Source organism: Hydra vulgaris, chromosome 02 (genome assembly GCF_038396675.1).
Source record: "Hydra vulgaris chromosome 02, alternate assembly HydraT2T_AEP".
Lineage (NCBI taxonomy): Eukaryota > Metazoa > Cnidaria > Hydrozoa > Anthoathecata > Hydridae > Hydra > Hydra vulgaris.
This window is the reverse complement of record NC_088921.1, coordinates 63831791-63852500: the sequence shown is the minus strand read 5'-3', so window position 1 is coordinate 63852500 and position 20710 is coordinate 63831791. Positions and strand designations below refer to the sequence as shown.

The 20710-nt window shown below is 26.3% G+C and overlaps 1 protein-coding gene across 4 annotated transcripts in view; it reads left to right on the top strand.

The window, feature by feature from the left end:
- The window catches only part of LOC100212825 (RAD50-interacting protein 1), a 45368-nt gene extending 25005 nt beyond the window's left edge, over window positions 1-20363 (top strand). For 2 of the 4 annotated variants that reach the window (XR_010636825.1, XR_010636826.1), the window contains exons 3-14: window positions 2049-2222; window positions 3331-3465; window positions 3754-3862; window positions 4550-4660; window positions 5355-5580; window positions 5672-5827; window positions 7326-7513; window positions 11011-11186; window positions 11264-11444; window positions 11523-11638; window positions 19888-20165; window positions 20271-20363. Coding sequence is in view for 2 of the 4 variants with exons in the window: in XM_065791683.1 (XP_065647755.1) it covers window positions 2049-2222; window positions 3331-3465; window positions 3754-3862; window positions 4550-4660; window positions 5355-5580; window positions 5672-5827; window positions 7326-7513; window positions 11011-11186; window positions 11264-11444; window positions 11523-11638; window positions 19888-20098 (1783 nt within the window). In the remaining 2 variants the exon portion in view is untranslated. Of the gene's footprint in view, window positions 1-2048; window positions 2223-3330; window positions 3466-3753; window positions 3863-4549; window positions 4661-5354; window positions 5581-5671; window positions 5828-7325; window positions 7514-11010; window positions 11187-11263; window positions 11445-11522; window positions 11639-19887 lie in introns of all 4 variants that reach the window. The other 2 variants (XM_065791683.1, XM_065791684.1) reach the window with 1 other exon arrangement.
- The last annotated feature ends 347 nt before the right edge of the window (window positions 20364-20710 follow it).

The window sequence follows — 20710 nt, the reverse complement described above, 5'->3', positions numbered from 1 at the left end:
ATTTTACTGCATAGAAATTTACAGTTAAAAATAAATAAAAATATTAAAAAAGTGCATTTTTACAAGATTTTTTGATTTTTTTTTTCTGAAAATTTTTGATGTTCTCAAATATTAGTTTTTTATCTCAAAAAAAAAATTTCTTGTCCTAGGTTTATTCTGAAGATAAAATACTAATTTCAACTAAGTAAACAGTTGTTGATAAAATATCATTTCCAACTTTGATAAATAAAATAGAAGGGCTGGAAAGCTCAAGGTTAAAAATCACATTAACATGACAAGGAATTAAAAAAAGCTACACTTGTGTATGCTTATGAGATTTGAGAAAATTTGAAAAAAGGCAATTTAAAAAAGTATTAAAAAACAGTTGCAAAATTACACTAAATGATTTGACAAGTATATAGATGAAATGCTATGTTAATATCTATTTACATGATGCTAAAGATAGAGAATCGCATTATCTTAGATTAGTCAGAATTTAGATCTTGTTCTGCATCTTACTTTGTTGATCTATTTAAAGCTTATTTAGAAATCTTTAACAATTCTTTTAAGAAATATACTGTTGTGTCAACTTGTGTTGGTGCTCCTATAACGATTAAGCATGGTAGAGAGAGCCTAACAACAACAATTTACAAGTTATGTTACAACTATGGCAGACATTTAACTGTTTGCAACACATTTTAAAAAAAAAAGCAAAAATATTTTAATTAGAACAAATACATAATGATTTATTCTGTGATGATAATAACAACACAATATTGAATGAAGACGATTTTTATAGTGATAGAGAAGATTTTTTTAAAGATAAAGATAAAGCTAACGATGTTGGTCCATCATAAGATGAATTAGGAATTATGTTAAATATTCAAGAAAACATAAAAAGCATACATAAAATAGTCTGTTTTTTTTAGAAAATCAACAGTTTAAAATCAGTTTTTGCAATACAAGATCAAAATTTGGCAAGGAGAAGAACATTCTTTAGAGCTCAAACTAGATGTAAAATCTAGATGAAACTTGTTAATTTATATGGTTAAGTCTTATAAATGTTCAAAAATATATTACTGAATCTTTCCTTGAGTTAAATATTTAGAAAAACTATTTGATGCTATTTGTTCCATCAAGCCAATATCAACAGGTTCTGAGTTTAATATCAGCTAATTTCTGCACCAAAATCAGATCAGTTATCTGATAAATTCTTGAATGCACTTGTATTTTTAAATTTGTTTTATTTAAAGTTGAATAAAGGTTTATAAAAGTTAAGTTAAAACATTTTTTGTTTTGTTTTTATCATATTAAAATTTTATTGATTGGTTATTCAAAATCCAACTGTTTTCAAAAATTCAAATACCAAATCCAGCAGATATCAAAATACTGGATTTTCAGAAAATTTAACTACATAAAATTCTTTATTATTTTGAAAAATAATGAATTTCTTTTAAAAAAAAAAAAATTAAAGATATTAGTATAAAAAATTTTATCTTTAAATTTTTTGATATTTGATAAATATCTAAAGTAATAATAGATTAATATCAAGTAATAATTGATTTTTTTTTTTTTTAATGTTAATGAAAAATTTCTTGAAATGGTTAATCACAACAGCTCAAGCTTGGGCCAGAGCCCTATTCATTCACTATAAGTTCTACTGGCTTCTTTTTTTGGCACAAGATTGAGTTCATAACTTTTTCTTCCATCTTTATCATTTTCATAATATTTCCTTAGAAGTTTAGATTTTAAAGCTTTAGCTTTTGCTTACTGTCCCTTTTAAAAATAGTATCATTTTTTTCTAATTCCTCTAGTTTTCTCAACCGTTTGGCGCATTTATTTTTTCAGAGATAGTAAGTATAGTATTTTGAAAAAAGTTATATTTTTATTGTATTATCTCTAGTTTTTCATTTTTTTCCAAAAAGGTTTTGTTTTATTTATTAAATTTGATCATTTTATGTGAAATCTATTGAAAATATTACGAAATCATATATTAAAATGTAGTTAAAATTGCATGGAAAAAGAAACCTATAATGATATACAATAAATTAAAAAACAATTTTTTTTAGCGAGGAGACTTTAGCGTGTATAGAAAAGAAAAACATCATGCAGGCAATTAACAGTCATAAGAAATTATATATAATTTCATCTACTCTACAAAAGTCAAGTTGCAACAACTTGAAAACATACTCTTATAAAAAATGTGAGCTCCTGTATACTGAACTAAAAGCCCATTTATCTAGGTAAGTAATTGTTCAAGTCTTTTATTATTGTCTACTCTTTTTTTGTGTGTGTTTTTTAGTTGTTTAATTTGTTTCTTAATTCCTTTTGCTAGTATACTATTGTTACAAACATTTTTATTTTTTTTTCCACTGCTTTAGCAGACTAGCTAATAGGTAAGTTTTTCAGTTAACAAAAAAAATGAAATTTTAATTAATATTATTTCACAAGCTTTTTTTTCTTTCTCCTTAATTGAGTTATTTGAGTTTTTTAAACTCACTTTCTGTTATAAACACTTTTGATTTATACAATCTTTTATTATTTTAATAACTTTATTCAACCAAGTTGTACACTATTGCATAAGTTCATAAATTCTTTTTAAAAGTTAAAAAAAATGTTTACAAGAGAATAAGACTGAAATTTATAAATTTTTAAATTATTGCATTATTGTGGACAGGATTTTATGATTGTTTCAAATATGAGACTTACAAGCATATTAATGGTTTTAAACTTCATTTAAATATCTTTTAGCGTTTAAAAGTTATGACCATGTGAAGTTTACAACATATATTTATAATAGAAGATAGTAGTATCTCATATTTATAGTGGGGAGGGCCAACTTTATGGGTATTTCTGTTCCCAGGCTCCAATCATTGTAATTTTTTGCAAAACTTTCTTATTTAATATTAGCATAAACATACTTAACTTAAGAGTTTGCACAATACCTGAAAGGGTTATATTTAAAATATCAAAAAATCTAGCCTGTATTCTATCTATAGTGTTATATCTGTTGTATAAAAAATCTAGCCTGTATTCTATCTATAGTATTATCAAAAAACATTAAAAAATGTAACATCAAAAAATCTAATGTATTCATGTAAATACATCAAAAATGATACTATTCATAAAAGTTATTTATATAAATAAGCTTCACACTTATCCCCTTTGATTAAGAGAAAATACAAAACATTTTTTTGTCAACTAAACCCTGTTTATTTAGTTATGCTAACATTTTGTATAATTTTATATAAAAAATTTCTACTTAGTCTTCAGTTTTCAAAATTTTTTTTTTTCATTTTACATTTTCCAGTTTGCATTTTACCTAAAATTCATTGATACTTTTTCTTTTAGCGCATTAGAAGTGGTTTTAAAATCAATTAGTTATCCATTTGCCACTGGTGTTAGGTCACCTCATTTTAATAAAAAAGATGGAACAGAAGATCATCTGAAAAGTCTTGTAGCTTTTATTGCTCAGCTTAATTCATTGTATCTTTTTATTGCTGTTTTTATTTTGTTGCATACTTTTCATACATGTCTTTTCATAAATTTTCTGCAAAATGTGATTATTTATGAATAAATTTTATTGTTTACTATTATTATTTATAAATTTTATTTGTTGGTTTGGAATTATTTGTTTAAATTTTATTGTGTGCAATTATTTTTTATTTGATTATCAGTTGCATAATAATGATTATTATGTTTAAATTAGATGATATGATTTTTTATCATTATTTAAATAATTGGCATTTCAAAACCTTGAACAAAAACCAATAGATCATCATTTAAATATGGAAATTTGTTAAATGAACTTTTAGTAAAACCAATAAAAAAGCGCTTTAAATATCATTTTTATGGCAACAGACATACAAACAATCTTGATAAGGTAACTTAAAAACTTGTCTCTTTTTTTGTTATTTTGCATGTGCCATAACCAAAAATGCTTAGTTCTAAATCAGGACCAATCTCAGTCAGGACCAAAAAGTGAGTGTATTATATGCCGCAATCTACAGACTTACTAATTTATTTAAGTGCGTTTTATTCCTAAGAGTTAGTACATGGCATCATCAATTTTTTGGTTCGTTTACATTATCAATCTTTTACACAAACAAAAAAATCAATGACGTCATGTACTAAAACTCTTAGGAATAAAATGTGCTTGAATAAATTATCAAGTCTGTAGATTGTGGCGTATAATACACTGACTTTTTGGCCCATAACAAAACAGAGAAGGCAAGCTTTAACTAAAATAAAAATGTTAGTTTTTCTTGGTATACATTTATTCTTTTGTTTTAATCAAAAAAAATTTAGCCCAAACATTTTTTTTATCATATCAACGCAAGATGTCTTGAAGGTTTGGGATCCCTTTAAGACAATGGGGGGAGGGGGGAATGAAAAGAGTGGTGGGAATTTCAGACCAGATCTAATAAACAGGGAGTATAAAGCACGAGTACAATCACATCACATACATGCATATACACTGCATACAATTTAACTTTAAAATGTTTAAAAATAAAAAAAAATTAAAATTTAGTCAAAATATCAATATTTCAAATTTAATTGAATATTTCAGCCAGAATGGTATTACACACAAGTCCTCAATTGGATTCAAGACCATGCAAGTTTTTTGGATGATTTTATTCAGCCAATTTTGACTGAAAATAAAAATTCATGTATTATCAAAGTAAATATTTTATATTTGAAATTTTTGATAGTTTTTAATGTTAGTTTGTCTATCTGCTAAAATCTGTTTTTTTACTACCTTTATTATCACTATAATGTCCTTCTTTTATTTTAACATATTACTGTTTATCTTGTTCAGCAAATAAAAAGATTATTTGTAAATTTTATGTGTTTTCATATCAATGGTTTAGTAAACACCATTATGATGTTTAGTGTGTTTTTGAGAATGTTGCAATATATTTAATGTTCCTAGGAAACAGAATTTGCTTTACATTTGGCATTAAACTTGAAAAATAAAAATAAATAACATTAAAACCTAATAATTTTAATTTATTATTTTTTTGTTTTTTTAAAACTAGCTTAAAGTTGTAAAAAAAATTTTTTTTTTTTTTCAATTTATCCATTGAAGTTAAGTGAAATTATTTTAGTTAAACCCATAATTTATTGAAAATGACATACACAAAGCTAAGATTTAATATATATTATACACATGTATGTATATAACATAAATCTTAGCTTTTTGTATGTCATTTTCAATAAATAATGAATTTACCTAAAAAATACTAAACTGATTCTAAATTTTTGCAAGTAACTGTAATACTTCTAAAACATGAAAATTTAAGAAAAGAGAACGAGAGGGGAAGAGAAAATTTTTTTGAGAATTTAATTATTTTTTTTTGGGATAATTTTAATAGAAAGAATTTTGCCAGTCACTTATTAAATTGTGTGAAGTGAAGTTGCAATCAGTACTTAGTGGTTGTTATGATAATGATCTGCGGTTAGCTCATTTAATTGACGAAACTATTCTTTTTGAAAAAGAGGTCCAGGTTTGCATCCCTAACTATTCTCAACATGATGGATGTCTAAAAGTTTTGCTCACAGAAGAAAATCTTTTGCTTTGGATTGGTTTAGAGAGAAGATGTATGTGTGATTTTATTCTTTAAAATTATGTTAATAATTTTTGGTTGAAATCTTTGTAATAAAAATTAAATATATTTTTTTTCATTTTAAGTTGGATTGGGATTTATTTCTGATGTCTTGAGGTCAGATAATGAGACTTCATGGCAATCAAGATTAAACAGTTTGTTATCTGATCAAAATAACAGTATTATTTATTTTGTACCAAAATGTGTGGAAGATTTTATGACTTTGATAACTGTAATGTCAGGTAAATGATTGTTGTTTATTTAAGCTTGTTAATTTTTTAATTAATTACTTCAGTTGCATGTTTAAAATGCTCAAATTTTTTCAGTATAATATGTTATTTGTATGTTTATATTTATGTTACATGAATATAGCTCATTTTTGTATATATCGAGAGTTTTGCAACTCTATTCAAGATTATTACAACTCAAGCTCAGGACTCTAGATTAAAAGATTAATTGTAGACCTACATTGTATTGTTATATTGCTATACACTTTCAACATTTTTTCTTTTCCTTGTTTTAGAGCGACAGTTTTTTCCTTGTCTTAAAACAACACAAGTTTGGTTTGTTACACAAGACATTTCATAAATGTTTCATTGCTATGTAGCATTACCAGTCATATAAATCTGTCTTTATCTTTTTTCTATTTAGTCTTAGCTATCATAAAGTATATTGATCACCCCAGGAATTATAAATGTCAAGAGTATATTTAAAAATGTGTTCACATAGTTTCCAATTCCATTGAATTACATCTGAAGATATTTCAAAAATTATAGGGTATATAAAAAATAAAAGGCTAGTGACTTGTAATGACATTTTTATGTTAAAACCTTATGCGTTTTATGGATAGTTTTACAGATTGTATAAATAATAGTATCATAGATGGTATATTCTTGTCATTTTATAAAAGGGCTGATATATGTTGATATAAGTTGAACTACCATTCTATGATTACTAACTCTTTCAAAGGTTTTCAGAATATTTCTATTTTAGAAAACCATTAATTTTATGGGTTCTAGGTTTGAAAATTTTTTGTGGTTTTTGTAAAAAAAAAGGTAAAGATAGGATCTTCTGTTTCTATTTGGGTGGGTATTTCATCTAGCATTATAAAAATAGCTTGATATTGCTGTGTTTTAGACAAGATTACTTTGAGTTATTTAAGTATAAAATTCTTAAACTTAACTGTAACTTTTTACACACCTATTGTTGCTGTTTTATACGAGTCTATTATAATGACACGAAATGATGTTATAATAAATGTTGACAAAAAAAACAACCTAATTGTTTTGAACATTATTACCTCTAAAAGCTTAGAATATTAAGATACATGCATTACTTTATGTAGAGCCAGCTTACTCTAAAACACTGTAGATAGCATTGGTAATGTCCGTAAAAACATAACAAACATGACCATGTTTGGAAAACACTTAATCAGGTGTTTTTTGTTTTGTTTTTATACCAGCCTAAAATTCATGCAAGCATTGTAATATTTCTTTTCTTTTTTAATTATGTTTAATTATTTTGTATTGTAATTAGCATTCTCATTTTAAGTATTTTTTTTTATTTTTAATATTTTTACATTAGCTTTAAAAATTTTAAAACTAGTGTAAAAATATTAAAAATAAAGTTTTTAAATTAAATATTATAAGTCAAAAAGGTTAAGCAATACCTGGCATCTCTAATAAATGTAGTACAATGTAATACAAATCATGTAATATACCTCCATTGTGTTTGTTTTAGATCGTCATAGAACATTTAAAGAGCCTGTTGCTGAGGCTAAATTTTTTAGTGTTTTAATAAACCTGCTTGATACATTTATTAATCAACTCCAAGCATTGTGTTTCCAACCACCGTCACCACAGTATTACTCCATAATGAATGGTGTCATATATATGCAACAAGTTTTACAGGAATGGTCAACTGATCTTGTAAGTTTTGATTTATTTTTAACTTAATCTTTTTTTATGTATATCTATTAGTCTCAAAAATTGTTACTTTTTTAAAAGGATCAGCTTTTTAAGCTGACAAATCTTTAAAAAAATATTTAAGGGGTCTTTAAAAGGATTATCCTTCAAGTTGATGGGTTGTTATAATGGCTAACCTTAAAGTTAATATTTCTTTACAAAGATTAACTGTGAAGTTATGGTCTTCAAAACTAAAATTTGTTTTATCTATAAGTTGTTTTATAAGTTATAAATTTTTACTTCTAGTTTTTAAAGTTTTTCATGAAACTGTTTTACAAACCAATAATTACAAAGTGAAAATTAACTTGTAGTGTAGTTATGCTGTGCTATGGCCCCTTAAAGTAGTAAAATTTCGGGGTTCGACTTTTTTGGTAAAATTAACAGGACCTTAATATTACTCTTGAAGTTGTTTTTGCATATGTAGGTTATCCTGGTATATATATATGTAGGTTATCCTGGTGTGTGTGTTATATATATATATATATATATATATATATATATATATATATATATATATATATATATATATATATATGTAGGTTATCATGATATATATATATATATATATATATATATATATATATATATATATATATATATATATATATATATATATATATATATATATATATATATATATATATATATATATATATGTAGGATATTATAATATATATGTAGGTTATCATGATATATATATATATGTAGGTTATCATTATATATATATATATATATATATATATATATATATATATATATATATATATATATATGTATGTTATGTATGTATGTAGGTTATCACGATATATATATGTTATCATGGGTTTCAAAAGAATTAAAGTTTAGATAATTAAGATTTAGAATTTATTCAGAGTGTAAACTAGCCCTGTGGGTAGGGCGGTATTTCCAAATGCTCATAAAATTAAATTCCCAATTTAAAATTGAAAAAATACCATTCTCCAAATAAATTATTTAAAATTAATTACTATAAAAAACTAATAGAAAAATAACATAAAAAGTTATAATTTATTGTTCGAGACTTGAAATAAAATTGCTGTTATTGGTATAACTATGTGCTTCCATAATTGCAAAAATGTCTCTTGGAAAAAAACTCTTTGAGAATTGGGATTTTCCGAAAATCCCTAAAATCGCTCTGAAAAAAATTCATTTCTCAAAATTTGCTAATAATTTTTTGCGTTCCAACAACAATGCGTTCCAACAACAGCAAGTATTATTTAAAAAAGTTAGCAAAAAATAAACTTTTAAAAAAAATTTAAAAAAATATGTTTTTTGATTATAACAAACTGATTCTAGAAATTTATTTAATGAGCAAAAATAGACTCACTTTACTGGTTGCTTATATTTAAAACGTAAGTTAAATACGTATATTAATACTTAAAATAAATACCTTTAATAACAGAAATGTTATTTTTTTATTAGAACAAATTGGTACTAGAAATTAAAAAAAAAAGAAAACTAGATTCACTGCTTGCTTCAATTTAAAACATAAAAGTCAATTTAAATGTTTTAATGAACCATAGTCATTGATGTAGTCATAATAACATTTTATGATTATGAAAAAATAACTGTTGGTATTCTCCGCCACGATAGCATGCAACCACTTGCGATCTTTTGTAATTCTTTTGTAATTAAACATTTGTTGTTATTTTTGCTGAGACTTATAAAATGGAACTTGAGGTAAATGTAAAATATGAAATTATGAACTTGTGTTTACTATTTTCAAAACCTTTTTTATTTTTTTATTTTTAAAACATTTCTTTTGATGACACAATTTATTAGATGGTGTAAAGGTTTGTCCATAAAGGATGTCAAACAGAATTTAAATAATAATTAGAAGTAGAAGATCATTAGCAAAAATTTTCCGCAAAAATTTTCATTGAACATAAATCACAATATTAATTTAAAAATTGCTCTTTAATACCCACCAGTGAAAAAAAAAATATATTCAAAAGAATACTTTTAACATGAAAGCGACAATCATATATTAAGATTAAAAATAAATCAAATATATTATTCTTAATAATAATTAATTAATACACACTGATTATCTTATAATATAAAAATATATAATTCTGAATATATCTTTGGAAATCGGAGCTTAATTTGTCTTGTCGTTGTGAAACCACATTTAATTTTGTGTTGATTTCATAATTATTTTCAATAAATGTTACAGATGGTATTTTGTTTTATTTTTGGCACTGTCCAATAAATGTGTGCAGCGCTAAAGTGGAGTAGTAGAAGAAAAAATATAAGAAAAGGACCCCACACATTTCCGGTACACAACTTAATCTCAGGCGAGGGGGGTACATTTGGGAATTTTTTTGACAAATTCACAATTTCATCAAATTCCTGTATCAAATTTATTACTAGTTAACAACCTGTTAATGTTTATTTAAAATTTAGCAAAACTAACTTTTTTGGGCCAATTTATAAAATCTTTTTTGATAAAAATAAATATTTTTTTAAAGTTTTAATTTAAAATTGTTCTGATTTTGAGAACAAAGCTCTTTTCTCATATTAAGAGGAATTAATATTTTAATTACTATTAGTATTAAAACACAAATTTTTGAAGAATTTAAAAAATAGTTCACCTCAATACATGTTGCAAGTACATATTTTTCCAATAAATATCCATTTTTTTATAAAAATTTTATATGAATTCATGTTCTTAATATAATAACATGAATTCATGCAAAAATTATGTTATATGTAGTATCATCTATGCATGTTTTAGTCTGCAACTTGATAAAATCATGTTGTGAAATATTGTTGTCATCAATCATGTTGTAAAATATTGTTGTTATCAATCATGTTGTGAAATATTGTTGTCATCAATCATGTTGTGAAATATTGTTGTTATCAAAAATGCTGTGAAATTTTTTTTTTTTTTTTTTTTTTTTTTTTGTTATTTCACCTCCCCAAGGCCCAGAAGGCCACTACAGATGAGGAGGCTACTTAATTGTAGTCATAATCCTCTCTCAACTCTATAACTCCGAAACACGAACCTTGATGAACAAGGCCGCTGCGCGGAGAAACAAGTTGAGCGCAGTACTACCAGGGACGTGGTGGGGATTGAACTCGGAACCTCTCGCTTATGAAGCGAGCGCTCTACCACTACACCACTACTGCATATAATTAATATTGTAATCAATCAGGTTGTGAAGTATTGTTGTCAATACTTCACAACCTGATCAATTGTGTTGCGAAATATTGTGCAACAAATAACGGGAAAAAATAAAATAAAAATATAATTAAATCACAATAAACTTTTTTTATATACAAAAATTTAGTTACAAAAAATATTGAGAAAATTCACCATAATTCATTTTATTGATATTTTTGTTTTTTTTGAAAGTTTTTACAAGTTTGCATTTTAACCTCAGTTTTGTTTTTAAATTTTCAGAAAAAAGGTTTATTGAATTTTTATTTTTTGTATATAGTATTTTATTCAAATGCATGCTTATAAATGTGAAAACAATGCACAAAACCCCGATAAAGCTGTTTTTGAAGATCATTTGGTGTTGCTAGAGAGTTTTTCTAAAAGCCTTGTTCAATCTCTTGTAGAACACATAAAACATAGTTTACAAAGTGATGTTAAAAAATATCAAGCTGAAAAGTGAGTTGATTTCATTTTTTATTCAATTTTCATTTATTTTAATGGTATATATCTTTTATTACTTTTAATTGTTTTAGATGGCATTCTCTTCCATTACCAAAAGATATTTTAATGCCTTCAATATCACCTAGTGCTTGTAATGTGTTTTTGTTTGTTAAAAACTACTTGCATTCACTAGAGCAAAAACTTTGCACGGAAATCTTTGAAAAAGTGTGGAAACAGTCAGCTAAAATGTTGGATGAAATGCTTTTTTACGATGTAAGTTTTTTTTTTTTATACATTTAACATTTTTTTAAAAAAAGACACAATTCTAACCAAATTCAGTTTCTGCTTCAGGTTGTTCTAGAGTCTCATTTTAATGGCGGAGGGGCAGCACAGTTGCAATATGATATCAACAAATTATATACCTTGTTTGGTAACTATACAAAACGACCTGAAACATATTTTAAACGGTGAGTTTATGCTTGCATTATTTGAAATATTTCATTTATAATATAAATTTTTTAGGAAAAAACTTTGTTATATGTAGTAAACAACTGGGGTTGATATTTGACTGGGGCCAGGTTTGATAAAATATAGCTGGGGCAGGGGCCAGGTTTGTGACCGAGGCTGCATAAACAGTTATACATTCTAAACTATACTTTTTTTAGTCAAAATTCATCTTATATTTTGTATATATATGTATATATAATCATTATGATCAACATGATCATCATAATCATCATTACAATGATCATGATGATCATGATCATTATCATTATGATTGTCATGATCATTATCATTATGATCATTATCATCATGATTGTCATAATCATGATCATCATGGTCATGATCATCATGATCATCATGATCCTCATAATCATGATCATCATGGTCATGATCATCATGATCATCATGATCATCATGATCCTCATAATCATGATCCTCATAATCATGATCATCATGGTCATGATCATCATGATCATGATCACTATCATCATCACAATCATGATCATGATCATTATTATCATCATCATAATCATCATCGTCGTCATCATCATCATCAAGCTTTAGATTTCCTCTTTTATGCTGTTTCTCTAATATAAACAATCAAGAGCATTTTTTTACTTTAACTAAACCTCATTCATACAAAAAGCCACTCTCTTCAAGTTTTCTTACTTTTACCACTACCATTTTCTCCTGAAGCTTCTACCTCTCTACTAAGGATGTACCAGAATTCTGGCTGGAATTTTTTTCTTTTAGATCAATTCAATTCTGGCTGGAATTAAAATTTTTTTTTTACTTTTTTTTCTATGACATGTGACACAGGCTGTGTAAATAAATCAAAAAATCATTATCCTACAGAGCAATGAAGAACTATCGGTAAACCTAGGTAAAAAATACAAATGTAATTTTATTTGCAGAAACAGTGTTACTGCAAATACATTTGCAAAAATTACATTTATGTTTTTTACCTAGTTTTAGCTATAGTTCTTCATTGCTCTGTAGGATAATGATTTTTTGATTTATTTACACAGCCTGTGTCACATGTCATTAAAACAAAGTAAAAAAAAATTTAATTCCAGCTAAAAGTGAATTGATCAAAAAGATACAACTTCCGACCGGAATTCCAGTACATCTCTACTCTCTACATGCTGATAGCTAAATCACTTTAATCTTCTCTAACAAACATTGTCCAATAAGATGCTTTTTTCTAATCTGTCTAAGGCTATGCTTCCTTTTCTTGTGATGTTAGAGTCACACCACACATTTATCTGATCATCTTCTATTTTGGCAAATACTACACCATATAAATACTAAAGTTTATATAAATATGAAAGGATGTTGTTTTCTAGCATCTAAATAATTAGCAAAAATATATGTTTACACCCATAATATGTATGCATAAAGCGTATCTTGGAAGCTTTTCTTCCTTCTAGAAAAAAAGCTTTGAAGCTTCTATTCCTTCTCTTCAATATTAAGTTAATCCTCATTCTACTCTGCATTTTTTTATCATCTTGAGCAGTTTTTAAAACAGCTTTATTAAACAGTAATAATTTTTTGATCTTTTTCACAAGAACATCTCTCTTATAAACAAATGTCCTTTTATTATTCTGAGAAGCCAATGTAAAAAGGTCCTGTCTGATGTTAAGCTCTGTTATTCTATGTTTACTAAATCTTGTTTCTTATCTCAGATGTTAGGATCTAGAGACTTTTGGTTAGTCTTCAACAGTGTCATTAACTAAAGTAACTCTAACATTAAATCTCAAATTCATGGGTCTGACTTTTTACTTCTCCAGAATAAGGCAGAGTTTTTTCCAAAAAAATCTTACTCTAATTCAACTCTTGAATCTAATAGCCACACTCTTCCTGCCACTTAAACAGATTAACCCATTGTTAAACATTAAAATCACTATGGCTTCTAATGCTAAAGTTTGTTCTCAATTGAACATTTCAGTTAGTGCTCCAGGCAAGATTTCCATCAAAGTCTTAAAAAAGTGTTCTCCAGAATTCGCTTTGATTATTGCTAAACTTTTAAAAAGTGCTAAATAAGTGGTTCCAATTTTTCAAAACTCCAGAAAACACTTTGACCTCTCGAACTATCCTACGATAAGTCTTCACTCTGTTATTAGTTTCTTTATATAAAGTTTTTGAGATTAATAAATTACTTCTTTCTAACTTCAAAATTTAAGTTATTCTTAAAGGCCTACGCTCCACTTTATTTCAAGTAACTTTAAGGGTACCACAAAGTTCTATCTTTGCTCCTGTAATGTTTCTTATCTACAATAGCAATCTTCATGAAAATTTTACATCTAAAGTACCTTTATTAGCTAAGGACTCAACTTTATACTCTTTTCTTGACAAAAAATCTTCACTATTTGATTGCTTTGAACAAGCGCCAGTTTTCATTCTGATTTCTCTTCTGTAACACCCTAAGCCTTGCAGTGGCTTGTGGATTTAAATTTTTCAAGGCAACACAACTCTATTTACTGCAAAAAATTATTCCAATATTGTTTGCATTCCTATATTGACAAATAACAACCCTCTTACTCTCAGACGAAGTCTAAAAGCACATTGTAAATTTTTTTTTCTTTTTTCTACAAATACATCATGGTCAATGTTCAAACGAGCTATCATCACTATTACGATAAACCAAAACTCATTCTTACTTGGCTGCTTATTCAACAAGATGCATCCTTTTACTGTATCTGTCCCATCATGCTATAAAAACTTTTATTAATTTAGTTTTTTGTCCTTGCACATTAAAAAAGCCTCAACTCTTCCCCATCTTTGTGTTTTCATTTTTAATACATTCTGCAACTTTTTAAGTCTTCAGTTAACCATTTTCTAGTATTTTAACCTGTTCTCTATTTTAAAGTAACTCATAACTTAATAGTGGTTGCTTGCAATCTTAATGAAAGTAAATTAGAGTTTAAAAATATAAAAGTATATGTCATTATGTAATAAATAGTAAATGTAAATTTAAAGTTATAATTATGATTATAATACAAAAAGTATAATACAAAATTATAATACAAAAATTATTTTAAATATTTTTCTAGCCCCGGCTATCAACCCCTGCTAGTCTTATGATTTTACCAGGTCCAGGTTTGTAAAAAGTCTCATTTTAAGCCGGGGCCCCAGTTACTTACTAGTTGCATATTAATTTAGCTTTTAAACTTTAAAAAACTGCTTCAACAGTAACTACAGCAATAAATTAGATTTTGTTATTCTAGTATATTGATTTGAGAATTACAGTTAACCCGTACTACTATAGGAAAAGCACTTAAGAAACAACCTTCAGAAAATGTACTAGTACGTGTCCTGTGCTTAAACATCAATCATCAGAAAATGTACTAATATGTGTCCTGCATCCAATGTGTTAATTCCCAATTAATAACTTGAACTTTTGTTATCTCAAACTGTTTCATTTGGTTCCTTGAAAATCTCTTAATAATACTATTAAAAATCTTCAGTTAAGTTTTTTCATCCCCTTTCAGCAAATTTCTTCGGTTAACTAGAGCTTTTTGTATGGAAAATTAAGAAATCAAAATAACTTGAATAAAATTTTATTTTAGAAGTCATTCCATATAAAAGTTAACAGTAGCCATATATTTTTTATATTTTTTTGTTGTATTTTGATCTGAATAGAATAGTAGTTAGATCTATAGTAGTAGTGTTAAAATAAATTAAATTTTTACACAAATAGCATTACACTGAAATGTTCAGGCCAAGCTAAAATATTTTCAGGCTTCAGCACAAAAAATATGGGTTCTAAACACAGGCCAGAAGGTTGTATACTATTGAAGATTTTTAGGCAATTCATAAGCAAAATATTTGCTTAAGATAGTTGAACTGCTGATAATCTTTACTAGCTAGAAACCAGGATTAGGTATTACCTGGCTGCCAGTAAAAATAAAACTTCAATAGAACAAGCTTCTGGCATGTTTGTTGGGTTTATGTCTTTTGTGCTTGTAACCAATCTGTGACTGATTTCGAGTAGTACAAAAATAATAAATCAGACCGGTATATGTTTATCATTGCTGTGATGTTCTTGAATGACTGGGACCAATTGTTTGATTATACACTAGTTAAAGTGGATTTTACTCACATTTTAAAATAAAATAGCACAGAATACTCCGACAAAACATAAATAGGTAAACCATACACCTAGAAAATGCAATAAATTAAGAAAACGTGTTTGGATAATAGGAGTAAATATTAGTTATGTGCAAATTTTTCAATTTGAAGTAGTTCTCATTATCAGTATTGGAATTTTTATAAGTTTTTTTTATAATAGCTGCCTGTATTTCCTACAAACCACAAGTTTTTTATTTTTGTTTTTTTATAGTATAAAGTAGGATTCCTATTTCTCAATATTCCTCGAATATTTTAAATACAGTTAAAATGTATTTACTAGCCAACTCTTTGTTGTACAACAGTTTTGAAATTCAAGCCTTCTTCAGAGTGTTAGTTAGAGGTATTCGACCTCTAACACTTTGTAAACACTATGTAGTTAAAACGATAAAATTATTTATGTAGAAATTAAAGCTAATATGTTGAACATTTAAAAAAAATGCTTAGTGTAAACTCAACAAAAATGCCATCAGACGCAAATAATAGATAAGAGGTGAGCAACACCAATTTGTAATGCAAACAATCGCTCTTAATGAATTTATGACGAGTGCGCATAATCACGCTCATTGACAACATATTTCAGTTTTATGGGCCCAAAATATTGTACTTAGCGATTTTCTTTACAATTAGGTCTGAAAATTATCGGGAAAGTCCCTTGTTACCTACGATTGAGATTTGTCTGACAAAAATTAAGACCTCGGCTTTGGTCTTGGTCTCAGCCTTTATTGTTTTAGCCTTGGCCTTCCACATTTTCTTTAAGAATTCAGAACTTTCTTCCAGAGTTGTTAGTCGTTGGCCTTGGTGTCGACCTTGCCTTGGCATCGACCTTGCCTTAAGGCCTTAGCCTTGGTCTTGGCCTTGAAACTGTTGGCCTTGCCCTTGAAAATTTTTGCCTTTAAATTTTTGTTTTAAAAATTTTATTACAGTTGATTTTGTTTACAAGAATTATTTTTGTTTACTTAAAAGCTTTAGAACTTAATTTTGTGTTTTATGTCACAGTTTAAGTTTCCATTTTTGACTATTTAAAGCAATAATCAATGACATGAGTTAATGAGAATTTATTACATCTATATATTAAGTCACATAATATATCTTGACGTTTTTATTAGTTAAAACATTTGAAAATTTAGAAAAAAGATAAAAACATGATTCTTTCTTATAATTCAAAACAGAATTTTAAGATTTTTTGAATTAAAATAGTTTTTATTATATTTGAATTATAATTTATTATGAAGTATTTTTTATTTACTTATACTGTTTTTATTTAACTTATCTAAATCTGTTTAAAAGTTAGTAATGTCGGGTAGAGGGTAATATGAGCACCTTGGTAATATGAGCATACTTAAAGATTTCTTAGATGTTAGAAGTGAAATTAAAGTTGCTTTGCATTTTTTGAATCAATTTTTTGTGGTGATAACAGAAATCGGTATAATTAGTGTCAATTTATATGCAGTAAATAGCGGGTATCATCTAACTAAAACGCTTTTAAATTTTTTGCGTTGTTAAAATAATATAATCACGCTCGAATAAATCTATGGCGCGAAATTTTGGTGCTACAAAAAATGTATTTTATTTTTTCATAAAGAAAAATATATTAGCCTAAAATATATTAATAAAAATATATTAACCTTATAGAAAAATCTATAAAATATATAAAAATATAGCCTATATAGAAAAATATATTAGCTTAAAATATATTAGTTTGAAAAACAATCCATAAAAAGATTTAGTTTTGACTTAATTTAAAGATGCTATTTTTGTACAATATGAGCATGTTCAAATTACCCAGTGTTTTTCATTAAATTTACTTAGTTTAAAGTCCTAATATCGCAGTGGTTTTAATTGATTTTTGAATAAAAACAAAACGTGGTAAAATTATTAAAAAAATTTAATATTTCAACAATACTAAATATTTTTCAGTAATTTTAATTCAAAAAATTTGAATTTTTTTTGTTCAAAGTTTTCTTTTTTTTCAAGTTTTTTTTGTTCAAAGTTTTTGTGTTCAAAGTTCAGAGTTAGTAAAATTGATAAATTAACGAAAACAAAGTAGTATTGTTTTAATAAAAAATGGCCTAAAATTTGATCTTTTAATGATAAGTTTTGTTAATAAAGAATCATTATATTCCGAAAATTAGTTCTAATTATCAGGTTGGTATTTTTTAATTTTATTAATGTTATTTTTTTGAGCTAATTTAAAGTGCTCATATTACCAAGTGATCTAGGTAATATGAGCACTTTTGCTACTTTTTTAAAACCTCTGTTTTTTTTTGGAAAAAATTTCGGGTGCCCAAATATCTAAGTGAATAATGAGTAGGGATTCCTAAAAATTGTTTATTTGCAAAAATTTTGGATCCAGCATAATTATTTATGAAAATATTCCATTTTTTGCTTAAAGTGCTTATATTACCCTAATCTACCCAATATTTAATAGATTTTTTGAAATAATTTTATTTATGTATTTTTGTTTTCGGCTTTCATATATATCTACAATAATATTTTCTTATTGACTTCGTTGAATTCTGCGCATAACCTTGGTCTAATTTCACAACATGTGGTTTTATTGTCACAACACTTGATACCTACAGTTTTGTTAATAAGTAGACTTAACGTAAGACCAAAATTTAAGTCTTTGGTCTTAAAAATGTTTGAATAGGCCTTGGCATTAAATCTCTTATTTTTTGCCTTGGTCTTGAAACTCTAGTTCGTGGCCCTAAAATCTTTAGCCTAGGTCCTGGGCTGGGCCTTGTAACATGTGGCCTTGGTCTTGGCTTTGGTACTTTTGGCCTTGTTAGTAACTCTCCATCAAATTGTTTGTTGGTTCAAATAGCAATCTCACAACCACTCGCGTTTTTAAGAAATTCTATTGTTTCTGTGCAATATTTGTCCGAATATCCGTCCCATAATGCCTTACGTTACTGAAAAAAAACTATTTTTAGAACACAAACTATACGCTATTAAGACACTGGTATGTAGTGTTGTCCGTAAAGCCTTATTAATATTGTTTTACACAAACATAGGCTAGGCAACATGAAAATACTTTATTGACGCAGTATTTAAGAAATGATCATGTTATAAAACATAACATTATCATTTGATATGTAAAAGCACATGTTTGTGTAAATAAAGAATATGTTGTAAAACAATTTGAGTAAAATAAAAAACGACCTAATGATGCTGGTTAGCTTTTCCAATAAATTTCTCATTCTTCATCTCTGTTTTTTATTTTTTTATTATAAACCTTTATTAACAGTAAATTGCACTATACTTTCAAAAAATAAGAAAGAAAAAGATTAATTTTAAACATAAACTTTTAACTCGTAAATTTCCCTCGATATTCGCTACGAAACTTCTATTAAGTTAATATATACTTTATTTTTATTTTATCTTTTTTTTTATTTATTTAAAAATATAGAATTTTTATTATGATACAAATATAATACAGAAAAAAAAATTAGTTTAATCAAATAAAAAGTATTTTACCATTCTAATAATTTTCAGCGAAATAAGTCCCGTTTTTCACGTATTTATCTGGAGACTTGAAGATTATTATTTTTTATTCGTTATTGTTAACTTGAAGCTTTTAAAAGTTAGGGTTAAAATCTTGAAACCTATACGTTTTTAATTAAAGAGACATCATGTTTTATTTTTAACCTCAAGCTATTATTTTAATGTTAACAACCTTTTACCATTAACAACTTTATTATTAACATTTACTATTAACAACTTTTCAGTGTTCGGCATTTTATGAATTTTTTGTGTTTGAGACAACTTAAGACGTTTAAATTTTAATGTTTAACTCAAGTTAAAACGTTTTAAAAAAACATTTTTATTAAAGCCTTTTTTGACTCAGGTTGCTTCTTTGTGTTAGTTCCTTAAAACATTTTAAAATCATTTGATTAACACACATCTTTTTAAACAATCTTTTTAAACAATCTTTTTAAAAAATATCTTTTTAAACAATCGCTTAAAATATTATCATAATTTGTTGAAACCAGAAATAAAGTAACATTTATTTATGCTCACAATCTTTTATAAATTTGATTACTAAATATGCGTCTTCTGATTTTTTGTACATTTTTTTTAGATTAAAAGATTGCTGTGTTCTTCTAAATATTCTCCCTGGTACTGCAATTCTTTTAAAGCAAACCTTCAAACAAGCCGATGAAAAGAAAACTGGCGAAGAAAAGGAGTGTTCAGTTCGAACTTCTTTAGCAGAAATTGGTGTTTGCAATCTTTCATTTTCTTGCGCTCATCAGTTGCTTAATTCCCGAATTGATTGGCCAAGAGTTTTGTGAAATTTTATTATTACGAAAAATAAAAAACTGGATACTGTGATATTTTACAGGGGCAGTTTTGGGTCTAGCAATATAATTAAAATTTTATCGCCTAAAAAACATAGTCTCTTAGTGCGAGGCTAAGAGCTCGCCTCTTAGTCTCGCACTAAGAGGTAGGCTCTATGTTTTTTAGGCAATAAAATTCTAATTAATTATAATATTGCTTGACCAAAACCAGTACAAAAGTATTTATTTTATAATGTTGAAAAAAAGAAGTCGTGACTTATTACAGCGAATAGTAAGCGGCCCGTGATACGGTTTATTGATTGTCGTATTAATATATGTTAATTAACTTAGTAAATAAGCTAAGGGGTTGCCATAAATTATACACTATAATAACCCGACGAGTACTTACCTGTATGTACCTTCAAATTCATTTTAAAGTATTTAAAATGAAAAAAACAAGATGTTTCAATAGCATTATTATGATAATGCAATTGAAAGAACTTGACTTTTTTTTTTTAATTTTAAAAGAATTTGATAAGAATCTAATCTACAAATAACAATTTTAGTTTTTTTTGTTGTTGTAATATTAACACACAAAAAAATAAAATTATTATTTGGTAATTAGAT